This window comes from Leiobunum rupestre, chromosome 3 (genome assembly GCF_980474605.1).
Source record: "Leiobunum rupestre chromosome 3, qqLeiRupe1.1.hap1, whole genome shotgun sequence".
NCBI classification, from domain to species: Eukaryota; Metazoa; Arthropoda; class Arachnida; order Opiliones; family Sclerosomatidae; genus Leiobunum; species Leiobunum rupestre.
The window spans coordinates 19344686-19372324 of record NC_143386.1 but is presented as its reverse complement, the minus strand read 5'-3'; the positions used below and the strand labels follow the sequence as shown (position 1 = coordinate 19372324).

Genomic DNA, 27639 nt, shown 5'->3' with positions numbered 1-27639 from the left:
AAACGTTGACTTTTATTATTTTTTTCTCAATTTTACGTTATTTTCCGAATAAACTCTTGCACTGCCTTACAAGGCTTACTGTAATTCAATCCCAAAAAAATCCATAAACGTCAGTGTTTTTTTTTAATTTCGGGTGATACGCACAATGGAAAACCCAATAAGAACAGAAATAAGACACCACAGCTGTTATTACATCGTGGCAAACAATAACTGGCACTGCATCGACATAAATATTAAATTCGGTAGATTGTAGGATGTCATGTTCATTGTAAACAATCACAGGCTCTACCGGAATGTTTTTAATGTTCTTTAAAAGAAAATAAAATAAATAAATAACTAAAATAATTAACGTTTATTAAAATTTTACCTTATCAGAAAAAAAACATTTTCTGGTAATTTTCGTTGTAAATTGCTGGAATTAACATTAAACCTCCAGCATATTTTGCACCTATATAGAAAAAATTATTAAAGAACTTAAATATAAACATAAAATCAGTCATAAAAATGCATACGTTTCTTTTCTTTTTTCACTGTCTGGGAAGAAATATGGTTCGTTATTTCCACTTTGAGATTCTTAGCTTCTGATTTTGGGGCAGATTCCCAGATCTTCTCCCAATTATTCTTCAAAATTTCCAGAAACCTTTGGTCTGCGTTAACATCGGAAATTCGTTGAAATTCCAAGTTAAGCTAAAATTGATTTTCAACAATTAGACATACATAACATATCTTACGACTAAGCTAGAAATAAATTGACCACAGTTCTAGAAATAATATTCCAAAGATGTATAGTGTTATATAAAATTTTTATTCCACAATAAAGTGAAAACGTTGACTTTTATTATTTTTTTCTCAATTTTACGTTATTTTCCGAATAAACTCTTGCACTGCCTTACAAGGCTTACTGTAATTCAATCCCAAAAAAATCCATAAACGTCAGTGTTTTTTTTTAATTTCGGGTGATACGCACAATGGAAAACCCAATAAGAACAGAAATAAGACACCACAGCTGTTATTACATCGTGGCAAACAATAACTGGCACTGCATCGACATAAATATTAAATTCGGTAGATTGTAGGATGTCATGTTCATTGTAAACAATCACAGGCTCTACCGGAATGTTTTTAATGTTCTTTAAAAGAAAATAAAATAAATAAATAACTAAAATAATTAACGTTTATTAAAATTTTACCTTATCAGAAAAAAAACATTTTCTGGTAATTTTCGTTGTAAATTGCTGGAATTAACATTAAACCTCCAGCATATTTTGCACCTATATAGAAAAAATTATTAAAGAACTTAAATATAAACATAAAATCAGTCATAAAAATGCATACGTTTCTTTTCTTTTTTCACTGTCTGGGAAGAAATATGGTTCGTTATTTCCACTTTGAGATTCTTAGCTTCTGATTTTGGGGCAGATTCCCAGATCTTCTCCCAATTATTCTTCAAAATTTCCAGAAACCTTTGGTCTGCGTTAACATCGGAAATTCGTTGAAATTCCAAGTTAAGCTAAAATTGATTTTCAACAATTAGACATACATAACATATCTTACGACTAAGCTAGAAATAAATTGACCACAGTTCTAGAAATAATATTCCAAAGATGTATAGTGTTCCATTTATTGGATATTTATCTAAAAGATGGAAATGCAATTCATTTCCCGCTTTAAGAAAAGCCCAATGACTAGATTCCGGTTGAATTTCAAAGGAATGTAAGCGAGTATCAAATATTTTGGTTTTCAAAATGGTTCCGCAAATATACAGTTGTGATTTTATAACTAAAATATACTTAATCTCACAAAACCATACATCTAATGGTGTGTTCGATAACATCACCAGCAGTGCATTTTTCAAATATGAAACATTATCATACGTCAAAAACATTTTCAAGGAGAGGAAATTTTCTTAACATTAACTGCTGTAAAGACGGCGGAAAATCTTTGATCACTATATATTTTCCACTGCCGGTGTTTTGAATGCCCTTAACTTTACTGGACAGAGAGTTATAACTTACAAACATTTGATGTCTAACTGACAATGTTTTTGTAATGTTTTTAAAATATTTGCTATTTACCGCTATTGTTTTAAAAAATGCATGTTTTGCCTCAAACCGCATGCAAGAAATGGGAAACAGCGGTCCGAACTTTCTAATAAAATCAGGATAATGGATCAAATAGTGGCACTTAGGCGTGACACTTTGAGGCCCGTATTCTTGCACAATATTTTCAAGAAAATCTTCAATTAATTTCTCTAATTAAAATATTTCTTGAAGTGGTATTTTATCAGCGAAAAGAATATCGCAGATATTTCGCAATATTTGGTAAATTTTAAAATTGTTACATTCGTCATCAACATACCAGTGAAACATTATTGGGAAAAGCCTAAATAAACTAAACATTTCCGAAGCCGATCCTTTCAGGTTTCCATTGCCGCATACTGCATTTCTAATCTGGGTTTGAGGTTTATTTTTTTCCATTCTACCGAAGGGAAAAGTTGCTATAATATTATTTATTTCTTCCAAAGTAATTTTATCTTCACTTACTAATTTGGCTAAATTTTTTTTTAAAATAAAGGGAACTACCCCTTCTAGGACATCGTGCATAATATCGGGTAATAGTTGTTGTGTAATATCGAAATACTCTAAATGAAGTAAAGGGCTTTCATTTTTAACACCGTACAAGTTAGATTCTTTAGGATTTTTTTTTACATAAGATAGATGATAATTGTGTCTCTTCAGCGTTCGCATTGTCACATCTTTTTCAGTCCTCTTAACGTCAAGTTCAGATTTGTCCGCCATACAAAATCTGCATATTCTTCCGGCACTGAAGTAAGCTACAAACCCACCTGCCTTATGTTGACCAAGATTATCTCCACTAATTATAGCAACGTAACCTTTTATGTTAGTTTTGAGACATTCGATAAAAACTCCCTCGTTAGCCAATATTTTTAATTCGTGTAAAAGTGGTTGAAGAAATTCTGCACAGCCGTAGTGATCAATATCCTTAGACTTTGCCAAATAAATAAGGTGAATGTCTTCAAGTTTGGAACGATATTTATATTTTCTATTTAAAATAGATAAGTAGCATCCCATTACTTTATGGAGTCCACGTTTGGAGCCTAAGGGGTTCACCACTTCGAATTCATTAAAATATATTTGAAGAAATAGAGTTTTTGGTGAATTAATATCTGATAAATTTAATTTCCCTTGATTACTTTTGTCTAATTGTTGACAAAATGACCCATTTAAAAAGTGAGAGACATATTGTCCAGAAAAATCATCCGAGGTGTTTTCGTGATATGTAAAATCATCCTGCTCTTTATAGAGATTAGCCACCGTGCGTAACAAGGGAACGTAATGGAAATATCTCTTTTCTTCTGAATCTTCAGATTGCGCAAATGTCACTTGCGTGGATTCTACCATCCCGAGTTCAGTTACACACGCTCTTTTCATTTTATGAACCGAATTTACGCTATCAAATACCGCTTGCATCGTATCAATATCCTTGAACGTATTTTCTTTTCGAGTATCTGCGTCTAATGTAACATCCCCGTTAAATATTTTTTTCGCTTGGGCACTTAATAGTTTTTGGCACAAATCTAGTAAGTCATTTGATAATTCTTGGATAACTGAATGAGCCAACTTATGTTGTTCACTATATTTTAACAATATCAATAATATTGCATTTTTTAAGTCGAAAGGACGACTATTAGCATTTGCTGCAACATTTTCATCTTGATCCAAATCGTTAAGAAAGTCCACCTCGTCTGGGTCACTAATTTCATTATTAATTATGTGGTCATCAATTAAAGGTTCATCCGCTTCATTGTTGTTTTAAAATGTGTCGTCGGTAATACAACACTTTCTTGTAGGTTCGACCACAATTGTCAAAATTGCAAATAACGCGAAAATTTGCTTCTCTTTTTTCATGTTTAAATTGTATATGCGTCAGTAATAACGTAAGCTTTTTTAAAAAAAAAGCTTACATTTATCGTAAGTAAAAAGTCTTAAAGAACTCATTTTAACACATTCAAAAGTTACGCCGAAAATTATGGTCTTTTTAGGATAGTATTAAGGCCTGTGCGGCGGTGCTTCGAAGAGCGGGTTATCGGTAGGCGATTTTACCCCCCCCCCCTGTAACACCTGCAGAAGCCCGTTTCGCCAAACCTAAGTCGCTTTAAGGAAAACTACCTCGGACAACCAATGTTGAAATCGGTCTTCCCCATGGGGGGGGGGGGGGGGGATAAGTTGGAAAAACTAGAATCGAATTAATTGCAGGTGTGAACGAGTTGGCCAAGGCAAAAATTATGTCCAGTGGCTTTACTAAATCTTTTTCTATGTCTTACAATAATGCCTAATATTAAGTTCAAGTTAATTAATATTTCGAATTAGGTTTAAGTAAATCAGAAAGTAGTAATCATACATGGAAATAATTTTTACTTATAACGATCTGTTAAAAAAATTGCCTTACTTGATATTTAGTTAATAAAGCGCATAGAACATTGTATTAATCCTATTCCTTTTAAAGAGAGTAGCAGTTAGAACGCGCTAGTAAATACCTAACTGCGATTCGATATATCTTAAATATTTCCCTCGAAGTAATTAAAATAGCAGAATTACTTATCTGTAATTTTTGACAAAACGAAAGTAATTTGGGGTGGGGGGCTTTGGAAGATAATGTATAATGTGCATAAGAACCCAACAACGTCTTAGAAAGTTAAAATTAGATTAGTGAAAAATGGAGAGCTTGGCCAACACGTATGGTGTAACCCGAAAATATGATATCTCATTACTAACTCCGCTTAGTATGTTTTCAGTGGCGTAGCCAGGGGGCACAGGGGGGTACGTATGCTTGTATGTACAAATATTTTATTTATATAATATGTTTTTTCATTGTGTATGTTTTCGTATGTAACTATTATCGTTGATTTACTTTTCTTTTGAAGTGAAATTTGACGGGAGTAATTAAGTTATATCCATATATATATATCGGGCTCCCCACCCCTCCCCATTTACAGATTCTCGAGAATTGTTGCAACAGGTGCAAAGGTTCGCTCTGGACTCTGGAAAATTTAAATTATTCTGCCCGTTCCTTTTCGGGGTAGGTACTTATGGTAGGGGTAGGGTATATAAACTTGGAAGTAAGCCTTCCTGTCCTCACTTCATATATTTCAATTTTCAACAATCACAACATTTTTGCTCTCGTGTTAAAACGTTTGAGGTAAATATTTTTAAATGTTTGCTCGTTTACATAAAGAAAACAATATCTAATATCCTCTCTCTAATAGAATGACGGACATAGCGGAAAAGTTATCAATTTTTATGGAGTACCATAAATTCAAAGTTAAAGGTAAAATTATTGTTTGTGAACATTAGTTAAGGAGTAGTTTTTTAAAAAGCTTCTTGTACTTATTTCAGTTTCAGAGGACCGTGAACGAGAGCTGCTCTCGAAAATAGCTATTCCCGAGGCCGAAGTGAAGCGGCTGAAAGAAACAAAAAGTAATAAACGAAAAGAAATTATCTATTAATTATGTAATTCCTAATTTTCGACTTTTGCAGATGGAGAGGAAACGGACTTTACTAGAGAGCAAGACGCGGTCACAAAACCGTTCTCCGCCGTGACTCCAGAAAAAACCAAACAAACGGAGTCTACCGTACGCTCCCGAACCCCAATTAAATTTTGGGGAGTGGCGTCATCCGTTCCATGTGGGTTCAAACCAACCGCCAACTATAAAATACCAGCATGGAAAACAAACGTATCTGATTTCGATCGGTATGTTTTAGGGCTATGAATTCATGAATTACTTGAAATAAATAAATTTATTTATGATATTAATATGAACATAGATGCCCGTCGAAGAAGGAAAAAGTCAATTCGGAGTCAACGTTCAAATACAAGGAACCGGCGCCACGGACAAAGAAGGCAAAAGCTGCTCTCCCTGGTCAAGCGTGCGAAGATTGCGAAAAAGTATAGTATAGTTCAGTCACAGCGATTTTTATTTACTGATCTATTTTATTTCTTTAAACAGTATTACGAAGATTTGCCGCTTGACCAGAGAGTAGCGGCTATGAACAGAGTGTCCAAGCACCGAGCTCGCCATCCACTTAAAACACCGAAAACGCCCGAAAAGTATTGGGAGCTCGGTGGCTTGGACAGTCCCAGCCCTCCAGCCATCAGTGTCGGGCCCCTAATTACAAGGAGGAGGCGACCCTTGAAAATAGTACCCTACCACGACAGTAAGATGATAATAGAAATTTAAGCAGTTAAATATGTTTTAATATATGGCATTTTCCAGAATAATAAAAAAGCGACTTCTATGAAAGAGTCAGTGACCGCCAAAAAAATTAGGGGGGGTGTCAAACTATTGTAAATAACAAATCTAATTAAGTTCTTTATTTGAACATACTTAATAATTTTTTTCGTGTTTCCTTATTTACCGCCGATGTTTACGCCCGTTCATTGTAGGCGAAATTTGCCCCAGAATGGTTGCCTTCGCGAAAAAAAAACAAAGTCAAAATAACTGACTATGTTACCAGTCCTTAAGCCTGGATATCATGTCTATGGTTTTCTCTTCTGATACTACTCTATTGTAATGTACTTCTGCAATTTCAGACCGAAAAATGATTTACGCAAATTTTAGGATTTAGGGTGCGAGGTACAATTTATGAAGTAGACCCTTTAAGTTCTCGCCGTTCGTTAAGCCAAGAATGTATTTATTTTTACTCAGGGAGAATGAATATGTCGAGACTATCGACGGACACGTTGAACCCCTAACCCCGTCACGCTAAGGGGGGGGGGGGAGGAGGCGTACTTATTTTTTGCGTCCTCGATGCACCGTTAATCGCGTCGAAAAACGTAATTTTTAAGAACCAATGAGATTGCAATATTATTTGATTTTATTAAAGCGGAGGAGCATACCGGGGGGGGGCAACGGGTGGAATTAGAGAAACGCTAAAAATAATCTCGACATATTCATTCTCCCTGAGTAAAAATAAATACATTCTTGGTTAAGCTATAGAGTAGTAGCACTCCGTAGCTTTGGGCATGGCCACCATTGTGGGCGCGAATTTTTTATGAATAGGAAAAAGCATGGGTGACGTAGTGCGACGTCGCACTGCCATTACTCTATCCAAAATAGCTTCGTATCTTCCCGTTTAGACAGATCAGCGGCCATGAGTTAACGAACCTAATGATCTTAATCGTCAGCTCACCAATGTAAATGCAGTCAATTGGGTTCAATTGTTTGAAATCTGTAGATAATACGTTTCGAATCTTTCCTCATGCGGGGGGGGGGACGAATTTTATTAGCACAACTACATGCTTTAAACCATGAGTTCTCAATATGTTATTTTAGTAAGAATTTAATAATAATTTAAAAATACTTCTTACCGCTCGCTCGTTTTTGAATTTATTTATATCTAATTATCCTCATTTGATACAATGATTATTCATTAGCTTTAATACAACATTATTGAATTTTGAATTGTAAACTATAAATGAAAAATAGTTTTACAAGGACAAATAAAAAAAAAACAATTCTAATTGTGAAAATAAAGTCACAAATCATTAAAGACAAATTTGTGGTTATTTTTAGAATATATTTTTAATTTAAAATCACAGTGAACCTTTCTGGGGTGGTAACTGAAGATTCTTTCGCGCTTTGATTTTAAATATTTTTAAATCAATGGTAGGGAAGTTATGGTTCCTTTCTAACTCTTTACTCATCCATCACTGGTGTTTTATTGAATATTGATAAGAAATTTACCTAAAAGTTGAAACCTACTTTTAAAGGTTACATTTAAGAACTATATTATAAATATTCTGGAAGGTTAAACAAATATACTAATCTAGTTAATATTCTATGTATTAATTTTATTAAAATCAACTACAGCACTATTACAAATTTGGGCTTTGAAATTAAGCTTGAATTTAAGGCAATCGCGACTCCAATTTTCAACATTGGTACCATCTGCGTAAGCCAATGTAGCTCAACTATGGGTAAATCCCAATACACTTAATACTCGCAGATTTCTCTTGGTTATCCAAACCAATTTAATTTAGGCTATTTTTAAATAATAAATCTAATTGATAATTGTATTAAGCCTGATTCACACCACAGTTAATTTCTGTGTTTTTAAAATTTTCTTGTTTCGACTATGCATTCCGCAGTGCTTTCACAGAAAACAGTAAATTACTTCAGTGTCAACCAGGCTTAAAAGGCCAACTAATTTAATGAATACATACACATTCCAGTCAATGTTTCGTAGACTTAAAAGTAAGTTAAAACTTCTTACGAATTATGAATATCTAAACACACAATTTCCAATGTACCAAAAAAACCAATTGAAGTTATTTATAAAGTAGTTTGCAAAGCCATTCAATATATATGCAAACATTCGTTGTTTAATAAACCAAGCCTTCTTGGCTGGTGAGCATGTGAAATTCTCTTCACATTCTAAGGTGCCATAATTCGGACATCTATATATACATTTGATAAACAATTGTTTAAGATTAAGTATTTAGTTTTGTAACTATAGTGGAATTTAATACAGTTCACTCACCATCATGCCACTAGCCATAATATTATGGATCAGCTAGCCTAGGCTCGGAACCAAATGTAATCTTTAATGCTTGTTTACGATTGTTCGATTTATAAAGTGCGGTGATCGCTACTATACAATACACTGTGGGAATTTGGAAATACATTTTAAAGTTTAATTAGCGGATTGGAATGAGACGCTCCTGTATAAGGTGCGCCGAGATAAAAAAAACCCATAGAAATGTAAACAAAGACACGTGCTCCGTTTGCGCGTGGTCCGTTCGTGTAGTGGTAATGAAATCTAGGAGGATTCAAGATGAAATAATTTGGTTTTTACTTTAGTGCCATCTATCATTTAGAATAACAAAAACGTTTTAAAAATATTTCACACATTAAAACTTATTATTTAAAATCAAATACTTATAAAATTCATTTATTAATATTAATATATTTTGTTAAATTTGTTTTAATTCCATAAAATTATTAAAATTATTTACAGCAGCAACCTCAGACCCATCTTTTGAATAGATATATAGAATATATATAATTAATTATATTAATTATATTAATGTAATCAAATACTGTAGAATACGAAACTGTCTATATTTTAATTTTTAACAAAATAATTTTTTTAGATTTACTTAGAATTGAATTTCAAAACTGAGATAATTTTTATTTAATTAAATAATCATATGTAAAAATGTATATTGGGGTTTTAAAAGGTTTAAAAAAGGCGTGCTCGAAAGAAAAACACCTTTTTTAACCCTTGTATTTTAGAAAGGTGTATATTCTGAGTTATTCTTATAACACAAAAAATATTCCGGATTTTAAAAGGTGTAAATAAGGCGCGTTTGGAAAAAACACCTTTTCTACACTTTTCGTACACCCCATTTTCTTAGAGTGTAAATCTATAGTAAAAGGTTCAAACGGGTAAGGTTCTATTAAATTAATTTAATCACAAACTTTACTTATTTATCGATCAGAATTTAAACACTTGATTGTTAATAATTTTTTCCTGTCATGTCGTGTCAAATAATCTTACGGTTAAATTAGTTAAATAATTTTTTTAATTATTTAAAGTTCGTTTTAATTTTATTTTGGTTAATAAAAAATCTACATCAAATCTACATCCATAATTGATTTTAAAATGAGACCCTTATATCAGTGACTGCTTATTCCAGTGGTGGCCTTGGATAAATTATAAGAAGAACTCTAATGGAGAAATCATGGACATATTTGGACCAGTTGCAGAACTAATGGATGTTTTAGAGAAATTTATGAAAATAAGGTACAAGTCAAGCTAGATTTAAGCAAACTTTATAGGTAGATCAAACACTTAAAATTTAAAATTCTCAGTGATGAAACGTTTTCATGTAAAATTCTACCAATAACAAAAAAATTAACGATTGAATTTATACAATCTTAGTGTATATTTTCGAAATTCAGTCGTTTAAAATTGATATATATTACGGTTATTTCTAAAATTGTTTCAGCCTTTTAAAAAACTTTTGTTGATTTTTCTTTTCGAAGACACATCAAAAATTATTACTTAATCACTTATAAAGCATAAATATAGAAATAATTTGTCATTTGCAGTTATTTAATCTTAGCAATATGTCAAGCATTTTATTCTTCTAAAACTTTGAATTTAACAGGTTCAAATACATAGAGAGCTGCGAAGGAGGATGGGGAAACAAATTACCGGATGGCTCTTTTGGCGGCATGATTGGGAGGGTTCAGAGAAATGTAAGAAAGGATACCTCATGGTTCTAACCACTTTCTCACTAGTTAATGTACATTCATTTTCATTGAAATATTCAATATTAGTTAAGAGAAATTTTTAATTGTCAACTTTTTATATGTGTAAATGATAATCTATGGTAAACCGTTAAATGTTTTCAACGCAAATGGCGGGGAAATTGATCAATGGGTCGAATTCAATTACCAGCTGCTGATAGGTTAGTTGCGGTTGGTTTGTCACAATTGAACAAAAGACCGTAATTTCGACCTTAACCCTACCCCATGAAAGGAGTTTGATTGGGTAACTCCTTTCCCAACAAATCTTTCTCGCCCACACCATTTGACGACTCCTTCTACTCAACAGCTTCCCACTAATTACAACGAGTAATACGATAGATATATTTTCTTTATACTTATGAAACTTTGCCCCATTTTATGATTTTTGTAATTTCATTTCACGCTTATGATCACAGGTTGTCAACCCTACTCCCTCAGATTTCATTTAAAATAAGTTCTTTTGGCTCGTTTTGGCGAAAAGCCGATTTCCAAAATATTGTTGGCAAACGATGAATATTTTTTGAGATAATAGACATTGATAAATTGAAAAATTGGTCTTCACCCGTGTAATAGGCTAGTAAATATCTTTATTAATTATTTCCCAATTTTGATGAAACAAACCTTCATTGAAAGACATTTTCCTGCGCTTTCCAATAATAATTTTTATTGATTTTGTACCTTTGACAGTTATCTTTTTTTATGTAGGTTATAATCTTTAAACTTAGACATTTGCTCTTAACCTAGATTCTTATATTAATTTAATTATTTATTTCGAATTCCCGGGATGTATTTCAGCAGATAATGCTAAATTCCAATATAATATTTTTAGTAGTAATAATATTTTTAGTTCTCGAGAAACATAATAATTTATATAACCCCTTATATAACCTACAATAAAGAGGTCAAGGGTTAAATGCACAGAATTTCTGAAATTATTTATGAAACGCGCAGGAACATGTCTTTCAATCAAGGTTAGTTTCATTTAGATATTTACTGGCCTTTTTCAGGGGTCAATGCCATATTTGTCATTTTTTTGCAGTATTTCAATTTCTAGTATCTCAAACTATTCATTGGATGCCAAAAATATTTTGGAAATCGGCAAAAAAAAGCAAGAACGAACTTAAAACAAATTTAAAGGGGGAAGAGTTAACAGCCTGTGACCATTGGTCGTGGAATAAGCCTCATCGCTCTCTCACAATAGAAATATTTGATGTACAAGTAAAATCTGATTTATTCTTTAAACTACAGCAATTTGAAATTATAGCACTGATTTTCCAAGAGCGTTACAGATTCCCGAACGATTCGTATAACTGAAAAATTTTAAACTTCAAATGAAGTTTAGATAACCATTTTCATTCGATGATGAATATTCACTTTCAACTTTTGTCCATCTATTTAAGAAGGTCTATCAGCAAAAGAACCATGTAAATTCGAATTAAGTTAAGTTATTTCACATCCGAAGATATTTTTTTATAGTTTTTTAAAAAAAATTCATTCCTCACTTAAAATGGATGTATCGAAAACTACGCGACATTTCGAAATGTAACTTTAAAATATTTTTTAACATTTGGAAAAGTTGAGGTAGTATTGGTGAGAGGACATTTAAAATGATCAATAAACACCCAATAAGGTTGTCAATTCGGTTTGCGTTGAGATGTTCCCCATTTCCTTCATAATTCAGAGCAACACTACGGTATACTACAATATTAGTTTTAGCTCTAACTTAGGCAGTGGCGTTATAACCAGTATCTTCTTGGAAAAATATTTTGCCTTGGTACACTTGCTCGGAGTAACGACCGTGGTAAGGTCCAAAAATCGGAGTTTTTCAAAATGTGGTAGAATCAAGCCTCTTATTGTTTTTCACTCAAATGTAATTCTTCAGCGCTGCTTTTGGCGAAAAATGAAATTCGTTGATCTAGCAAACGTCTTACTCTGTACGCTTTTTAAGTTCAATGAAATAAACAAATTTTCAACGAGCTTCAATAGGTTCTATTTTTTAGTTTTGTTATTTGTTTTCTTTGAAGATTTTCCCACCTTAAATAATAATCAGCTAGGCTAATACCCAAGGAATCATCTTGGGCCTAAGTCATCAAGCGACTTTTAAATCTTTTAATTCGGGAGATGGGAGAGCCCTTATAAATCTGAAGAATGGACTTTAGTCGAACTAAAATAATTTACGGGAAAAGGTTCAGTACCAGGGTCTGTACGTTCCAGGTTTTTAGCGGCGATATAAAAAATATCGTGTCGACGAGGGAGGAGATACAAAAATAGTTTTATTTACAAATAGTTCTAATCATTAGCGTTTGCACAAAGAAAAAGGTTAAAAGAAACAAAACTGGTACTAGAAGGGTCGGCGAATTTCAGAGGAACCGGCGTTGTTTGGTCGGGGCCCAGACTTCAGAAGATAACTGGGGGGGGGATAGCAAAACCTGTCCATAAGCAAGCTTTCGAACTACGCTCCAGAATTTTCTTAAAAAGGCTTAAATCTGGCTGGGACAATTTCCAACTTTCTTAACTAATCTAAGTTTTAGAGTCATAAAAATTAAAATATCCCCCCATTGAAGATTCCACATGAAATTTGGCTACCCACATCAGGTGGGAAACTAATGATTTGACCGTCACAGCAGTCGAGATAGATCTGGACTGATGAATGCAATTGTTATAAATGAATAAAAATTAAGTATACAGTAAAATGTTAATAAATAAGAAAAATACAAAATAAACCTATCACCTGGATATCATTTTGTCTAATTAAAATAAGTGAATCATAATTAAAGGAATTATACCGAAATTTGATTGCACTGGTCTTACATTGATTACATTTTTCACTATGGACTGTAATAATCAGCTGTGCTAATACCCAAGGCACCACCTTAGGCCTAAGTCATCAAGTTACTTTTAAAGCCAATAATTCTGGTCACCTGGTTTCAATTCGAAGGAGGTTGGTGGCAAGCCCTTCGTGCCTACACTAACTATTACCTTTTACCTCAAGAAGTTTTTGTGGAAGGGTAAACCAAAGAGCTTGGTTGAAATTTTTATATTTGGAAAGAAATAACAATAAACAACTTGAAACTTGAAAACCCCTTTAACCAGTGGGGGGTGAACTTGAAAACTCAACGCAGAAGGAAATGTTTTGAGTTTTCGAACAGTGCCACAATATGGGATCGTACCTGGCTCCTCTTGCTGCGAGTCGAAAGTGCTTACCGCTCCACAACCCCACCTCGCAGCTTGTAGGGTATGGCTTTTGACTGAAGAAACATTCATAGAATAAGAAAATTAGATTCCTTTTATTGTAACGTGTTTAAAGTAAAATGTTGTTTAGGAGGTCATGGTGGCATTGGGCCCATTCATAATAACTCCAGAGAGATTTAAAGTAGTTCGTTTCACCAATCCTATTTATTCCGATGTCGGAGCAATTTTGGTAGGAAGCCAAAAAGAAATGGAGAATCTTTTCCCATTTCTGAAAATCTTTCATTTTGCCGTGAGTAAATCCTCACATTTCCTTTCACTGATGACAAAAAAGTATTTTATGTCGAAGTTTACCAAAAAAATTGCCTTAAACGGCATTTTTTCATAACCAAAAACTGCACACTTTTTCAATAGAAATTTCGATGAGGTGTTTTTAGACAAAGCCTAAAACGTCATATTTTTAAAACCAAAAATGCTACCTTTGAAATAGTTATTTCTTTGAGGTTTTTTAGAAGCAAATATTAAATATCTAATTTTGTTCTGATATCTCATTTTTCTGAAATCTATAACAGGCAACTTTTTTAATTTTTCAGTATGACGTTGCCAATTTGTTTTGACCAGTAAACGATTGGCGAGAACCTTCAATAAGAACGTTGTAGAGCATTCTTAAAAATTTACAATTGAATTCGGTTAAAATGACCAAATTTAAACCTGTTACCTATTACAGATTTTGTTAAAAATGCGAAAACGTTTATGACTTTTATTAGTTTTATCAATTAAAATAATATTATTTTTATTAAACAAATTGTGCCGAGAACAGAGATTCCATTTTCTTGTGCGCGAATTTTGACCATCACATATCTGAACTTGTTGATTTCTTGAGGAGTGACAGCTTGGACAGCTTGACCGACGGCTCAGACTGTTTTTGAATTGTACAATATCCAGAATAGTCCAAGCGGTCACACAAGCTGTCAGAGATGTCAATCAATTTGTCATAGATGTCAGTTAAGCTGTCACTCGTCAAAAGATAGTGTACATGATTATAGGTTTAGAAATTCGCCCTGTTCTCGGTCTTTAATTCGGACAAGTCCACCACTTTTTATATTATATAGTTATAAACTGGACGTTTTGTACAGATCCGGAAGATAAAGGCGACCACATTAGTTAATTTCACAATTCATTACAACAAAGAATTTTAAATGATTTAATGACTGTAAACGAAATACAAAAAATTAAGTGATATTGGAGAGGTTCATAAAGTCCTTGAAAACCTGTTAGGTACACTAATAAGAGTTAAGACGCAGATTTATTGCGTACAATCCACACTCTACTATTTATTTATTGTTTTAAGTGCTGGCTGAACCTTTTTAATAACTGCATTAGAAGTTTAATATTATTTTATCAACCACTCCACATCCTGGTTGGGTAACAAGTCTTTATTTCGACCAATGTATCCAAAGGGGTATGCATTTATTCGAAATCAATATTATTTTTTAAATTGGTTATTTTAAGTTATGTAATAATAAAAGTTTCCTTTTAAAAAATTTTAATAAAATTTTGATAAAATTAATTTTCAACTTTTTGAGTCGAAAAGTGTTAATGTTCTTTTCTTGAATATTTTAAACACATTTAGTGGAAAGCCTAATAAAATTTAAATATTTTTCAGGTATGGTTTGCAATACTTTTCTTGTTTTTATTATTAGCTATATTCAACTGTATGGTTGATTTAAAAATTAATTTAAAGCACGATATATTAGAAATAGCAGGATTGTCATTTCTACGTTTCTGGAGTTCACTGACTTTAAAATGTGAGACAATGTTTTGTTCGATTTTTTTAGCACGTTGACAATTTCCCTTTCCAGCTTTTTATTGCTTCTCTAACATGTGCAGTCAAAATGTGCTATTTTCCTTTTGGATAATTTACTCCACCCTGATGTGCTGGATATTCTCAGGAACGCTTTTATCGTTCATTCTAAAATCTAAACCTGAAGACTTTATTTCCCAACTTGAGGATTTCCTAAAATTTCCGGATGTTATTCCGATTTTACTCGAAGGGACAAACCAGTTATCGATCTTAAAGGTATATTTTTCCAAATTAAATGTTCGTCGATTGTTTCTCTTAATATTAAATTTTTTGACCTAAATAGTTTTCAGATTTTTCTCAATCTCCCAATCCTGCTATTGTATTCACGAAAATCGTGTATCTTTCCACGCTCTCATTGGGGCTTATTAGATCATAGGCTAACATTCTAAATAAGTAATACCTTATTTTTATGTTAGTAAATATAATTACGGTATATTATTTTAATTTATTTATTTTAATGGTCTAGATATTTTAAAACCAGGTAAGCAGACACTTCAGTTTAAAAGATAACTGAGTATAAATTGCTAAATGTAATGGTTTGCTTTACTTCGAAATTTGGTTATTAAGCATAATTATACTTATTTCAACCAAAAGTATGTATATACCAAGGTTGATTACCGGTTTAAATTTGTTAAACATTTAAGGCAATATCATGGCCATATCGGTTACTTTATAATTTAAGTCTTTTGAAACAGGACGTCTCTTGAGGAAAAGCGACGTCAGCTAAAGCAATAACGTCTCAAAAAATAATTTATTTAAAATAGCCATTCAATGATGTCCTTTAACTATTGTTAAGTAATTAAAGGTTATTAGTCACTGATAATAAAATTCTCAGTTCAAATAAAACAGCAAAAAGTAAATTTTTTGTATGCATTTGAGTTCCTTAAATTTGACCTTAGTAAACCTCACGTGACCCTTTAAAAATTATTTCTGTTTTATCTGTTTTATTGGATAAATTGCAAAACGAAAAAAAAAACGCAGATTTGTTAATTTTTAAAAATTTGAACATTTACCATTTATAGGAAAGTAAAACAGAGGCTGGTCGTCATATATACAACCAAATCCAGTCCAACAACTCAACATCAATAGTAACATACTTGGATACTGATGAAAACAATACAATATACATGGACAATATTTTATATAACCGAAATGTGGCTGCAATTTTGGACTACTCGCACGCATTAAGTTTGTTGGCTGAAAGATTTTTGAAGAAGAAAGATTGTGGGTTTCATTTGTCAGAGATTAAATCATTTCTTCATCCAATGTCATTAGCGTTCAGCAGATCTCTATCAACAGAAACACTGCATAGGTTCTCTATTTAGTGAGTATGATACACCATTAGCAGTCTAATGTACACAAAAAATACTAATTGGTGTTACAATGACAGTTCAGTTCAGTGTACACACAGAATATGATTGTTTTTAATTTTGATCGGCTATTTTATACCTCAAATTCTTATTTATATTATCCTATTACACTATAAATTTGTGTTTACGGTTTCTATTCCCAACAGCACAAATTTCTGGGTAGACAGTGGAAAAATAACGCACGATATCATGACGAGCTGTTACTCTTATTCTCAATGCTTACAGACATTCACTGATCGCCAACTGACCGCTATTTGTTTCACAGACGTCCTTGGAGTTTTGTGCATTTATCTATTTGGGATCGTCTTTTCTTTTCTTATCCTAATGATAGAAATATGCCAATACCATAAATATTTTGGATATTTATTATCTGATGTATAAAACATCTTTTCTTTAAAAATTTTCAACTTCCTTCACTGTATTTACATTTATTAAATACATTATTCTTCAGTATCTTATTAAAATTCCCTTAATCTACGCATATTCTGAATTGCGAAAGCTCTTACTGACTTCTGAAATTCTTCTGTTTCATTTATAAAAGATTTTAATTTGAGACTAAAGTTGCTTTTTAGCAATACCATTTGAATTTAGATGTCACAGCTTTAATAAATTATCAAATGTTCAATTAAGCAAGAAAAAATCGGAGTGAGCTTTAAATGAGCCGTGTCTAAGTTAAATCGAAGCAAAACGGTCGTTGAGCGCAAATTAAGTATTGCCTGACAGTAGTAGGGGAGTGCAAGGGGAGCTAGGGGAGCCAAAAGTTCACATACCTATCCTAGGATATTTTTTTATTTTTCAAAGCAAGTCAAAAGTTTACGAACCTATCCTGATATGATTAATGTTTATCGATACTTAGAAGACAAAGAACTAAACTGCGTGTTCCTATCTTAAGCTCATTGCATATATTATTTGTTTATAGGTACTTAAAGGACAGAGGTAATTACCACGTGAATTAAATTTGAAAATAAAATTTCGAACTTACACATTTATTAAAAGTTAACATATGTCATCATATTTTGAATTATTAGGCGGATCAACCCCTCCCTCTCTGGAACATTTCGTTCAGCGTCTCTCAACTCCCATCGTCTCCGCATCACTTTTAGCAATATTTTTACTGAGAGAACAGATTAACTACACTTTTAGGCTATATCGTTACTAAGAGGACAGATAAACACACTTTTAGGCTAAATCGGTACTTAGAGGACATATCAATATAACTTTAAAGTTTATTTATACTAAGAAGTCAGTTAATTGTTCTATAGCTTATGTACCAAGTGATTTCTCTCCCATACAACAGAATGAAACACGTTCGATTATATGATAGTACTGTGTATTTTATACAGTAAGAAGACCGGGTTAATCATGTATTAAGAAATAAACGTCAATTTGGTTAGCTTATCAAATAAAAATTTGAACCAATATATCCATCCACCCAAAAACCATTCGGTTAAAAATGGCAAGGTCCTTTAAACAAAAACGTCACGTCCTATATTACTCTACACTGAGATAAAAATCTGTAGTTTTTACAGAAAATTTTTACAGTTTCTAACTGTGCTGAACTTTCACGGAATATTTCTGTAAATTAGTAAAAACAGAAAAGTTGGTTTGGCAGAAATGCAGCTTACGTTTGTAAAATTTACCAAGGGGTTTGTTATTTTTACTCATAATAGTTAAAATTATTGAAGTTCTGTAGTTTCTACAGAGGATTTCTACAGTATCTAACAATGCTGAAATTTTACAGAGTATTCCTGTAAATTAGTAATAACTGGAAAGTCGGTTAGGCAGAAATGCAACATACATTTGTAAATTTTACCAAGGGTTTCATTTGTACTAGTCTTAATAATTATTCTAGAAGGCGTTTTTGCTTTTGTATACTAACGGTGAAAATATTTGGAATCGACTTTTTCACAATAAAATATATTTTATTCTATAACCGTCGATTTGAAATATTTTCACCGTTAATTTTAAAAGTTAAAATTATAGAATTATTTTCATCATATGTGATACACGACTTTCTTTAGAAAATATCATAGATAATTAATTATGGAACTCTTAACAGTATATTTCCAGGCCCGTAGCCAGAAAGATTTCGTTAAGGGGACAGGGGCGTCGCCAGGGTTGTCATTTGGGCCAAATATATCTTGTATAATTTAGAACTTAGATATGATGAAATGGCGAATTTATATATTTTTCCTTTACTTATGACCAATATACCTGTTCTACTAACAATGTCAGTAGTCTGTATACATGATTTTTGCGAGAATTTCGAGATAACGCCGCCTAATGTTTAGTCGCCTTTTGGGGGGATATGAGTAAAATTTCGGCGGGGGGGGGGAATTGGTTTGGTGTTCAACAAAAAAATCAACGTTTGTGAAGGAGACGATTCTACAACTAAAATTTGCTTTTTTAATTAAACATATGGGCTGGCGGTCGCCCTTTCTGGGCTCGGAGAAGGGGTACTTCTGCCCCGCTTACCCCCTCCAACGCCGGCCCTGGAGCCAATTGCGTGTCTTCAAAATGAGCGAAAAGAGAGTTGAGCCAATGGCATCCCTAAAAAATAATGAGCGATAAGAGAGTTCGGGAAGTTGTGCTTTCAAGTCTCAAAAATGAGAGAAAAATAGAGTAGCGTCAATTTCCCCCTTCAAAAAAATATCCCTGATACGCCGACAGGCCGATTTCCCGAAAAAAACAGGTTTTGTTCTGAGCCAGTTTAATTGTTACACTATTTCACCCATGCCGATTTACCATTAACGACATTTATATCCCCCGAAAAAAAACCGTGTTGGTACCTAAAATGAAATTCGTTCTGTAAACATCAAAATCGAAGGCGCGAACTGCCTTTTTTCCCATTGGTTAATACCCCTCCCCCCTCTTGACTTGAAATCGTATGACACCGTTTTATCGTCTTTAGCCCCGAGAGAGAAAATAGATGATCGTGTTTTACCTTCAAGGTCATTTGTTTAAATAATCTACTCAGATATTAAATATTTCAGGTGTTACTTGATTAAAGAACCCTTCACCGATATGGTCGAAAATAGGTCTAAAAAACATATATTGGTTGAAAACAAAATTTTTAGGGGTTTTTTAATCTTTATTATTCATCGAGATTTAAAATAGGCCAAAAATAAAATATTACTTCTCGTATTCTGGGTCTTTAACCTTATGGCACTTAGAAGAACAATAACACTCGGCGCCGAATCCTAAAATGAGTATAAAGTACCGCAGATTCAAATTAGTAAAATATAAATAATTTCGATTAATATTCCATCGTTCACCTCGTTTCTTTGGGAAATGCAGCGATACAGCGTACAGCGCTTTAGTAGCTGTATCAAGCTGAAGCTTCAGTGTTTTTAATTTATACTGAAGGTTTTGGTTGAGGGTCTTTGCGTCCAACAACTCTTCGTCTTTTTTTGAAATCAGGCCGTCTTTTTGCACGATTTGTTCTGCAAATAAAGTCACGAATTTCCAATAAAGATCATACATGTATATTTCTGTTGGTAAATGCGGTATTTAAATATAACGTTTTAGTGAGCGGTTTTCCTCTTGGAGTTTGACCATTTGAATTTGTCGATTTGTCACCTCTTTAGATTCGGCTTCTGTATATGAACCTGAACTTTCCATGATAAAAAGCAAGTTAATATTTTATATCAATGTAATTTATTATTTAAACTTTCATCATGAAAACGAAGAAAACTTAATATTACCCGCAGGTTTACTGTGCTTGGCTTTCTTCTGCGACTCCTCGAACTTCCTATTATTGTACTCAAAGTATCTGAGTGTCTTCGGGATCCCATGAAGGTTCCGTGTTAAGGTCTAAAGATTGAGAAGAGTTGTCCATGTGGAACAACGCGGCATTAAGAAATGAATTCCCCGTTGTATCCGTTTTTCGCGAACGTGAATAGATCGTGAGCAGAGCGGTTGTTTAAGAAAAGTGCCCATCATTGATCCCAGACAGACGCAAAAAAATGTCTAGACTCAACCTTCGGGGTTTTATCAGCGTTGCCAGATTCCGAAAGACTGATTGTCATACAGAGCAGAGCTACGATATGGGTCGTATTTTCAAAAATTGGGATCGTACGGCTCCTCAACCCCCTCTATACATGAAAACTCAAATGTTTTGTGACCAGGACACCTAAGTAAATTATGGACTCATGGTTTTATTAGATGTATTATAAAACAATATGGTTTCATTAGTTTTATTACAGAACAATATGGTTTCATTAAATTTATTGTAGACCAATGGTTTTATTAGTGAACTCACGACAAAAACTCTCGGATCGTATTATAGACGTACGATCCTACATTCGGACGGTATATCGTACCGACCGTCTAAATATCGTACAAATCCGATCCAGATCGTACATCTGACAACTCTGGTTTTTACCTCTTTCGGTAATATACCGTGAAATGCGAGCGCGGGAAGGGAAGCAAACCGTCCTGTCATGACTCTAATGAGTAAAAGGCGCCAAGCGGTCTCGAAGGATCTTAAATAAATACGCTATATCATCGGCCAAACTCGGTAGAAGAGTGCCCTTAAACGTAACCGGAACCTAAAAGAAAACGAGGTAAGCTACACTCTTGTTTTATAACTACTAATATTGATTTTCAATGCGCCTTAATACCCTTATTTTGTAAATATAACCTTTTGTTTTGTGCGTTTTGCCCGAAACAAGGTTGGACCTGTGGGACTCCGGGAGCGTGTGTGGCCATACCCATGGGTGACAGCAAAGGGTTAATGTTTTGTAAATATTTTTCTTAGGATGAAATTTTACTTATGAGAACAATAATCAAAATGATTTTCGACAATTTTTAACTTTTAAACCATGTTAAGGCTCATTTTCAATCAAGATTTTTTCGGACAAAATTCCGAGCTTATGCGTCTAATTCAATCACGTACATTTCTATTCTGATTTGACGCAAAAACACGGAATAGAGACTTGCCACTCCGTAGCTTTGGCCATGGCCGCCATTGTGGTCATATTTTTCTCCCCACGATAACAACTATTGAAAAAAACTGACGTAGCACTGTCAAGATCCCTTTTTTAAACTAAGAAATCTTGATTGAAAATGAGTCTTAAGTCAATATAAAACTAATAACTGAAAGTCAAGATCTTAATTAAAACATTTCAAACGTTTAAAATAATGTGAAGAAAGGATATTGATTTGGCAGTCAACAATTTGATATTGTTAATTACCCTAATAATAACACAAATGCAATTCAAAATATAAAGTTCTAAAAAAATCCCTAAACGTTTGATACCTTTATTTTAAAATCAATATATCGAAACAAAATTTAAATATTGTTTTCAATATGTAGGTAAATTTTAAACATTTTCATGAAATAATTTAATGAAAATTTAAAAATAACACTTGATTACTTTCTTAATATGATAAAAATGATATTATATTTGTCATTGTCTAAATCAGGCTTATAAAATAAAAATTAAACGTTTTTGATGCATTTCTTACATGATTATTTTTAGTATCTATCAGCGCTGGTGGTGGGTAGTGTTCCACATGATGTTGATAAATGTAAATATTACACAGTCTTGTGATGTATACTAATTTATAATAGGCCTAATGTTTTATAATAAAAATAGTTTAAGAAAATCACTATGTATTAAGAGTCCAAACAATAATGACCGAGTGTGAGGTTTAAGAAACATTAATTTTAAAATTGACTTAAATATATTTTAAAATTATGACTGAAATTTATTTTAAAATTAATGATTGTTAAATTTATTTTAAAATTAGTGACTTTTTATTTTAAGATTAATGACTATTTTAAAATTAATGACTTTTTAATTTTTATTTTAAAATTAATGACTTTATTTTAAAATTAATAACTTTTTAATGTATTTTAAATTAATTTAATTTTTAATTAATTTGTAATTTGATGATATTTTAGTTTATTTTTATTTTTATGGTTTTTAAATTATTTTAGATTTTATGATCTAATACCTGTCATAAGTAACATAAGGTTACTAACAAGTAAGTATGACACTGCCTATTGATTTAAAGTTATTTTTTTTCAAAGCTGATACTCGCCCATGGACTTATTATAACAAATTACGAAAATCAAATCAATAAGAATTGCTAGTTAATAGTACTTAAAATTTCTAGACTCTCCATTTCTAATTATTCGATTTTAGCTTGAAATTAAACTCCATAATACTTAATTTTAATCCCCTAGGACTAAATGCTATTAGAAGTCAATTTGAACATTATGCCGCTCCCAAATCTTTGTCTGAAGGTTTTTGACACTAGGGGGATTGGTGCTGGAAACTTAGACTTGTTGCGCTAAAACTCTAAAAATCAGTTTGGTTATAATTTTTACTAATTGTCGTTCTTTCATTCTTATGTTACTTATTTACCTACTAATAAATATTTATGGGAATTTATTATATCATATTTCAAAATTTATAATGTTATTTATTTCTGTTTTAGTACAATTATATATTACAGAAGGGTTTTTACTTTATTTATAGTCTCGGTTGAAGGAAAAAGCTTTCAAATGTACCATAAACGAATGTGCAGGGTATTCAACGAATAACTATAGAAAATACTTTATTCTTTACATAAACACATACCAAATATTAAATTTCCTTGTGTAATATATAAATGTGGAAAGGTCTTGAAAGATTTCAACTCATTTCTTAGTCACGGGCAGAGGTGGCAAAAAATTATTATTATTCATGTAACAAAAATTTGAATTCTGATAACGAAATTGAATATTCATATGAAAATGAACAACAATACGCATGCTCTGCCTCATCATGCCAGTTGGCATTTAGTGAAATTAAAAGTTTAACTTAACATTTAAAAAATCATTTGAAAGATGGAATATTTATTTCTTGCCCTTTTAAGAAATGTCATCGACGACAGTATGAAAAACTGACATCGTTTACATGTCATTTGAGCCGCTATCCCAGACTACATCGCGTGTAATGACAGTACGAGTGACGAATATAGATTTGTAAACAACGTAATGAATGAAAAGGAGCTTCAATTTGAAACTATTATTGATAGAGTAGAATCGCCATTGGACAATTTGCCCCAGGCAGAAAATCAATGCATGGACGATTTATACGTCAAAAACTTGGGACTATTTTATCACAAACTTCAAGCAAAGAAATTTGTGCCTAGCTCTACCGTTAAATTTATTTCGGAGGAAATGAATAACTTGAAAGCAGTAGAAAACTCATTGCTTTCCAAAAATCTAAGACTCGTAATGAAATCATCAGGGATTGATGATAACGTCATAAATGATGTAATGAAAAAATTGCCTGCTACAAATGTAGTTCAAAAGGGAAATGAACAGTTTTCTTCAATTCATCGTAGACATGAGTACTTTAAATCTAATTTAACTTATGTTGAGCCAGTCTCGGTGCTTTTAGGCTACTCAAATGGTGTTAAAGTTCACTTTCATTATGTTCCAATCAAAAAACTCTAGAAACCCTTCTATCAAATAGAGAAGCGCTTAAAATCCTACAGTTTCCTAAGCCGACATACAGTAGTGGTGAAAATCCGTTACTTAGATGGGAAGATATTAAAAAAACCTTTTTTTGGCAAATGGGGAAAAATCTTTGTAACTTTTGATTTTTCAGGACGCCTTTGAGACGGTTAATCCGTTAGGTTCAGCTAAAAGCCAACATAAAATATTAGGTGTGTATTATACGCTAGTCAATATCCCCCCAGAGTTGCGTTCGTCAGTTGATCACATACAGTTGATAAGTAGAAGATACTCATATTTGAACCATTTTTTCCAAGATGGCTGCCGAGATGGCCGCCAAAACACCCCCAAATTTTTTTCCCAAAACCAATTTTTGACCTTGGAAAAAGTAAAAAAACATATTTTATTTTCAATCTCAAATTTCACCTTGAAGATGATCCTTGACCTCGACGCTTGACCCCTGACCACAACCCCTAAGCCTCGGTCTATCACCCCAACAAGTTTGGACACGATCGGACAAGCTCGGCCCGAGATATCGGCGGTAATATGTGACCCCACCAAATACTTACGCTTATTCACTTTTTTCGTTTTTTCGCCATTTAAAATGCTAATTAGTTAATTGCGAGATGGGGAAACGAATTCGCGACCTTCGTTTTATAACCTTGGCAACTTTTGGCCCCACCCAAAATACTTTAAACAACTAATAAACGAATCTAAAATGTCGATAAAAACTATTTCTATAAATGATAATTCTTTTGACATTAAAAAACCAAAGGATATGTGTAAGCGTAAGACGTCTCAAAAATCGAGCTCTTTAAAGGTTAAAAAAAATTTATGGGGAAACCAGAAATTAAATGCAAATCGCCTACCGAGAACCCTTGTTATTACGAAGAACCATGTCGCAAACACGCATTTGATTTTATAGATAGTTTTAAATTTAGTGTTAAATACTGGGTTTGTCAAGCTTTATTTCTGGAACGAAGAGTTTTAAGATGCATCTGATGAACCATTTAACATCTAGTTATTCTAATAAAACACTTCTCATTATTGATGTTTGCGATTGACTTCATTCAAATCAGCCGAAATACACAAGCGAAGAAGAAATATTAGACGACCAAATTATTGATTATTTGAACGAGTTTAACGTAAAATATCAAGAATGGTTAGATGGGTTTGTTCACGATAATAAAACTGCAAAGAAAATTCATCGTAAAAAAAGAAAACTGGTATTAAGTCCGAAGAAAGTTTAAATTCAACAATGAAACCAAATGTTGTATTTCCACCGGACTTTGTCATGCCGTCTGACGAGCAGATGGAAGCTATTATCTTTTTTCAAGAATATTGTAAAAATAATCAAATTTTAAGTCTTAATCAAGTTGAAACGCCCATTGAGGTTTTGGAAAATCTTGAAAAAACTTGTCAAATGATTGAAAATATGTGAATAAATTTGTTTTTCTAATAAACATATTGTTCTTATTTTTCCTACGTAAAAATAGATATTTTAACTCTTTCGTGTAAAGGTTTAGCGTGGTAGATCGGTAGCGTTGAAGGATGTTAATCAAATAGTTTGAAGTTCAACTCCCAATCCTTCCGATCTATCACGCTAAATCTTTTATTAATATAAAACGAGATGTCGCCCAACTAAAACTGTCATTATAAAGATGTCAAGTTTCGTAGTATATCTACCTTCGAACGCATCACCCGATATTTACCCGGAAAATACACCTTCTACCTTTAAAGTACAGTTATCAAAACCTTTAAATTTTAACAATGAAAAATGGGCTTAGGCATTAGCAGAGATAATTCTTCCTGAAACTTATTCAAATATAACAAAGGAGTATTCGCATTTCCAAGTAGGGCACGTGTCAGATGCTATTTCACCCGAAGAAAATCAATGGGATTATATTAAAATTGAAATTCCACCCAAACGTTACGAGGGTGATCTAGATCGAAATAAGAATACTATTACAAAATCTCTTCAAAATAATATACTTAACGAGTTTGCTAAAACTATTGAGGCCAATCAAACACTTAATGGAAAAATCCAAATAAATACGGTAAAAGTAGATGGAAACGAAGATAGTTCAAAATTTAAAATACAGTTACAAAAGATGTTCAAGTAAGAATACCTCAAGCATCGCCCCTAGCTTCTGTTTTGGAATTTCGAGAAAATGATTTTGTCGACAGTGATTATCTTTCTAATTATCCACTCTCAAATCACGCCAAAACTATATCTTTAACTTACGCAACAAATTTTATCGAAGTACGAATAAAAAAGCGTTAATTGTAAATAAATATCAACAAAAATATTTACCACGACAAATTCCCGTGGAAGAAATCCAATCACAACCCAGGAGGAAAAAACAGAAAATTAACAAGAAACTGAAACTAAATCTAGAAGTGAAACAAGAAGAAAAACCAAAACTTGAACCAAAACTAAATTTAGAAGAAAAGCCAAATCTGAAACCAGAAGAAAATCTAAACAGCATTTTACCAACAGACCCTGTAATTCCAAATATTAATGGAGACATCAACCAACCAGAAGTTTAAAATCCTTCCGAAGAAAATAATTTACCAAGTTCTCTTCCAATAGCAGTTAATCTACCGTCTCAACCTGTTATTAAACCAATACAATGGAATAATTACGCGATTGTGTTTGAGGCAGACAGATATGAGGGAGAAAGACAATATAATAATGAGATTCAACCGTTCACATTACACTTGATTATATGCGATTTATTAGAACGATGTAAACCGAGACAGTTTGATGGATTAAAAACCGCGATATCGTCCGATAATGAAGATAATTTATATTTTAATTTAGAAATACCGGTAGGTATGGAAATTAAATTTCAAAATCCATTAGCAGATCTTTTTAAAATTCCATCAGACATTTATTTTACTGGTATTCAAAAATTTGGCCCGTTAAATAATTTAAACAATATTACTTTTAGTTCGTGCAACAATTTTATCGACATACGTATTGAGACTACAAAAATACCGCAATTTGAGCAGGAAGATTGGGCTTTCTACTCTGTATCAATTATCCAACCTTTTTTATTTGAAGGTCAGAGATGATTTTGTAAATATTATTCCATTATCTTTACATAGGCAATTAAAAAACGAAATTCAACAGGCGACAAACTTCCCCCTTTAAACCGGTTCGAAATTCATTACGTAATCGAAGATATAAACCGAGGTCATTATTTAAGAATTTCATTCCCTCGAGACCTACAGGTGGCCTTCACCGGGACCTTAGCAAATATTTTTAATATAAACACGCCAGAAATTCAAGATGGAGTTATTAGTAGTCAAAAACCTTTAAAAGTGTATGAGGAAAAATTTATGTCGGATTCGGTTATAGATTTTAGATATAATAAAAATATTCCAATTGAGCCGCCTAATTGGGAAAATGACAGTTATACGT

The 27639-nt window shown here is 32.6% G+C and overlaps 2 protein-coding genes across 2 annotated transcripts; one reads left to right on the top strand and one right to left on the bottom strand.

The window, feature by feature from the left end:
- Nucleotides 1–1190: 1190 nt before the first annotated feature.
- Nucleotides 1191–20519, bottom strand: LOC149949758 (uncharacterized). The gene is made up of 6 exons (XM_090170248.1): nt 20464–20519; nt 20281–20367; nt 20035–20202; nt 19896–19959; nt 1336–1510; nt 1191–1271 (listed from the first exon to the last, which is right to left on the bottom strand). The coding sequence occupies exons 2-5, from the start codon at nt 20315–20317 to the stop codon at nt 1447–1449; spliced, it is 333 nt and encodes a 110-aa protein (XP_090026374.1). The 5' UTR covers nt 20318–20367; nt 20464–20519; the 3' UTR covers nt 1191–1271; nt 1336–1446.
- On the top strand, nt 5289–6300 carry LOC149949759 (uncharacterized). The gene is made up of 6 exons (XM_090169056.1): nt 5289–5349; nt 5418–5498; nt 5559–5772; nt 5847–5967; nt 6029–6236; nt 6296–6300. Exons 1-6 carry the CDS (start codon nt 5289–5291, stop codon nt 6298–6300), a joined length of 690 nt encoding a protein of 229 aa, XP_090025182.1.
- Nucleotides 20520–27639: the final 7120 nt, after the last annotated feature.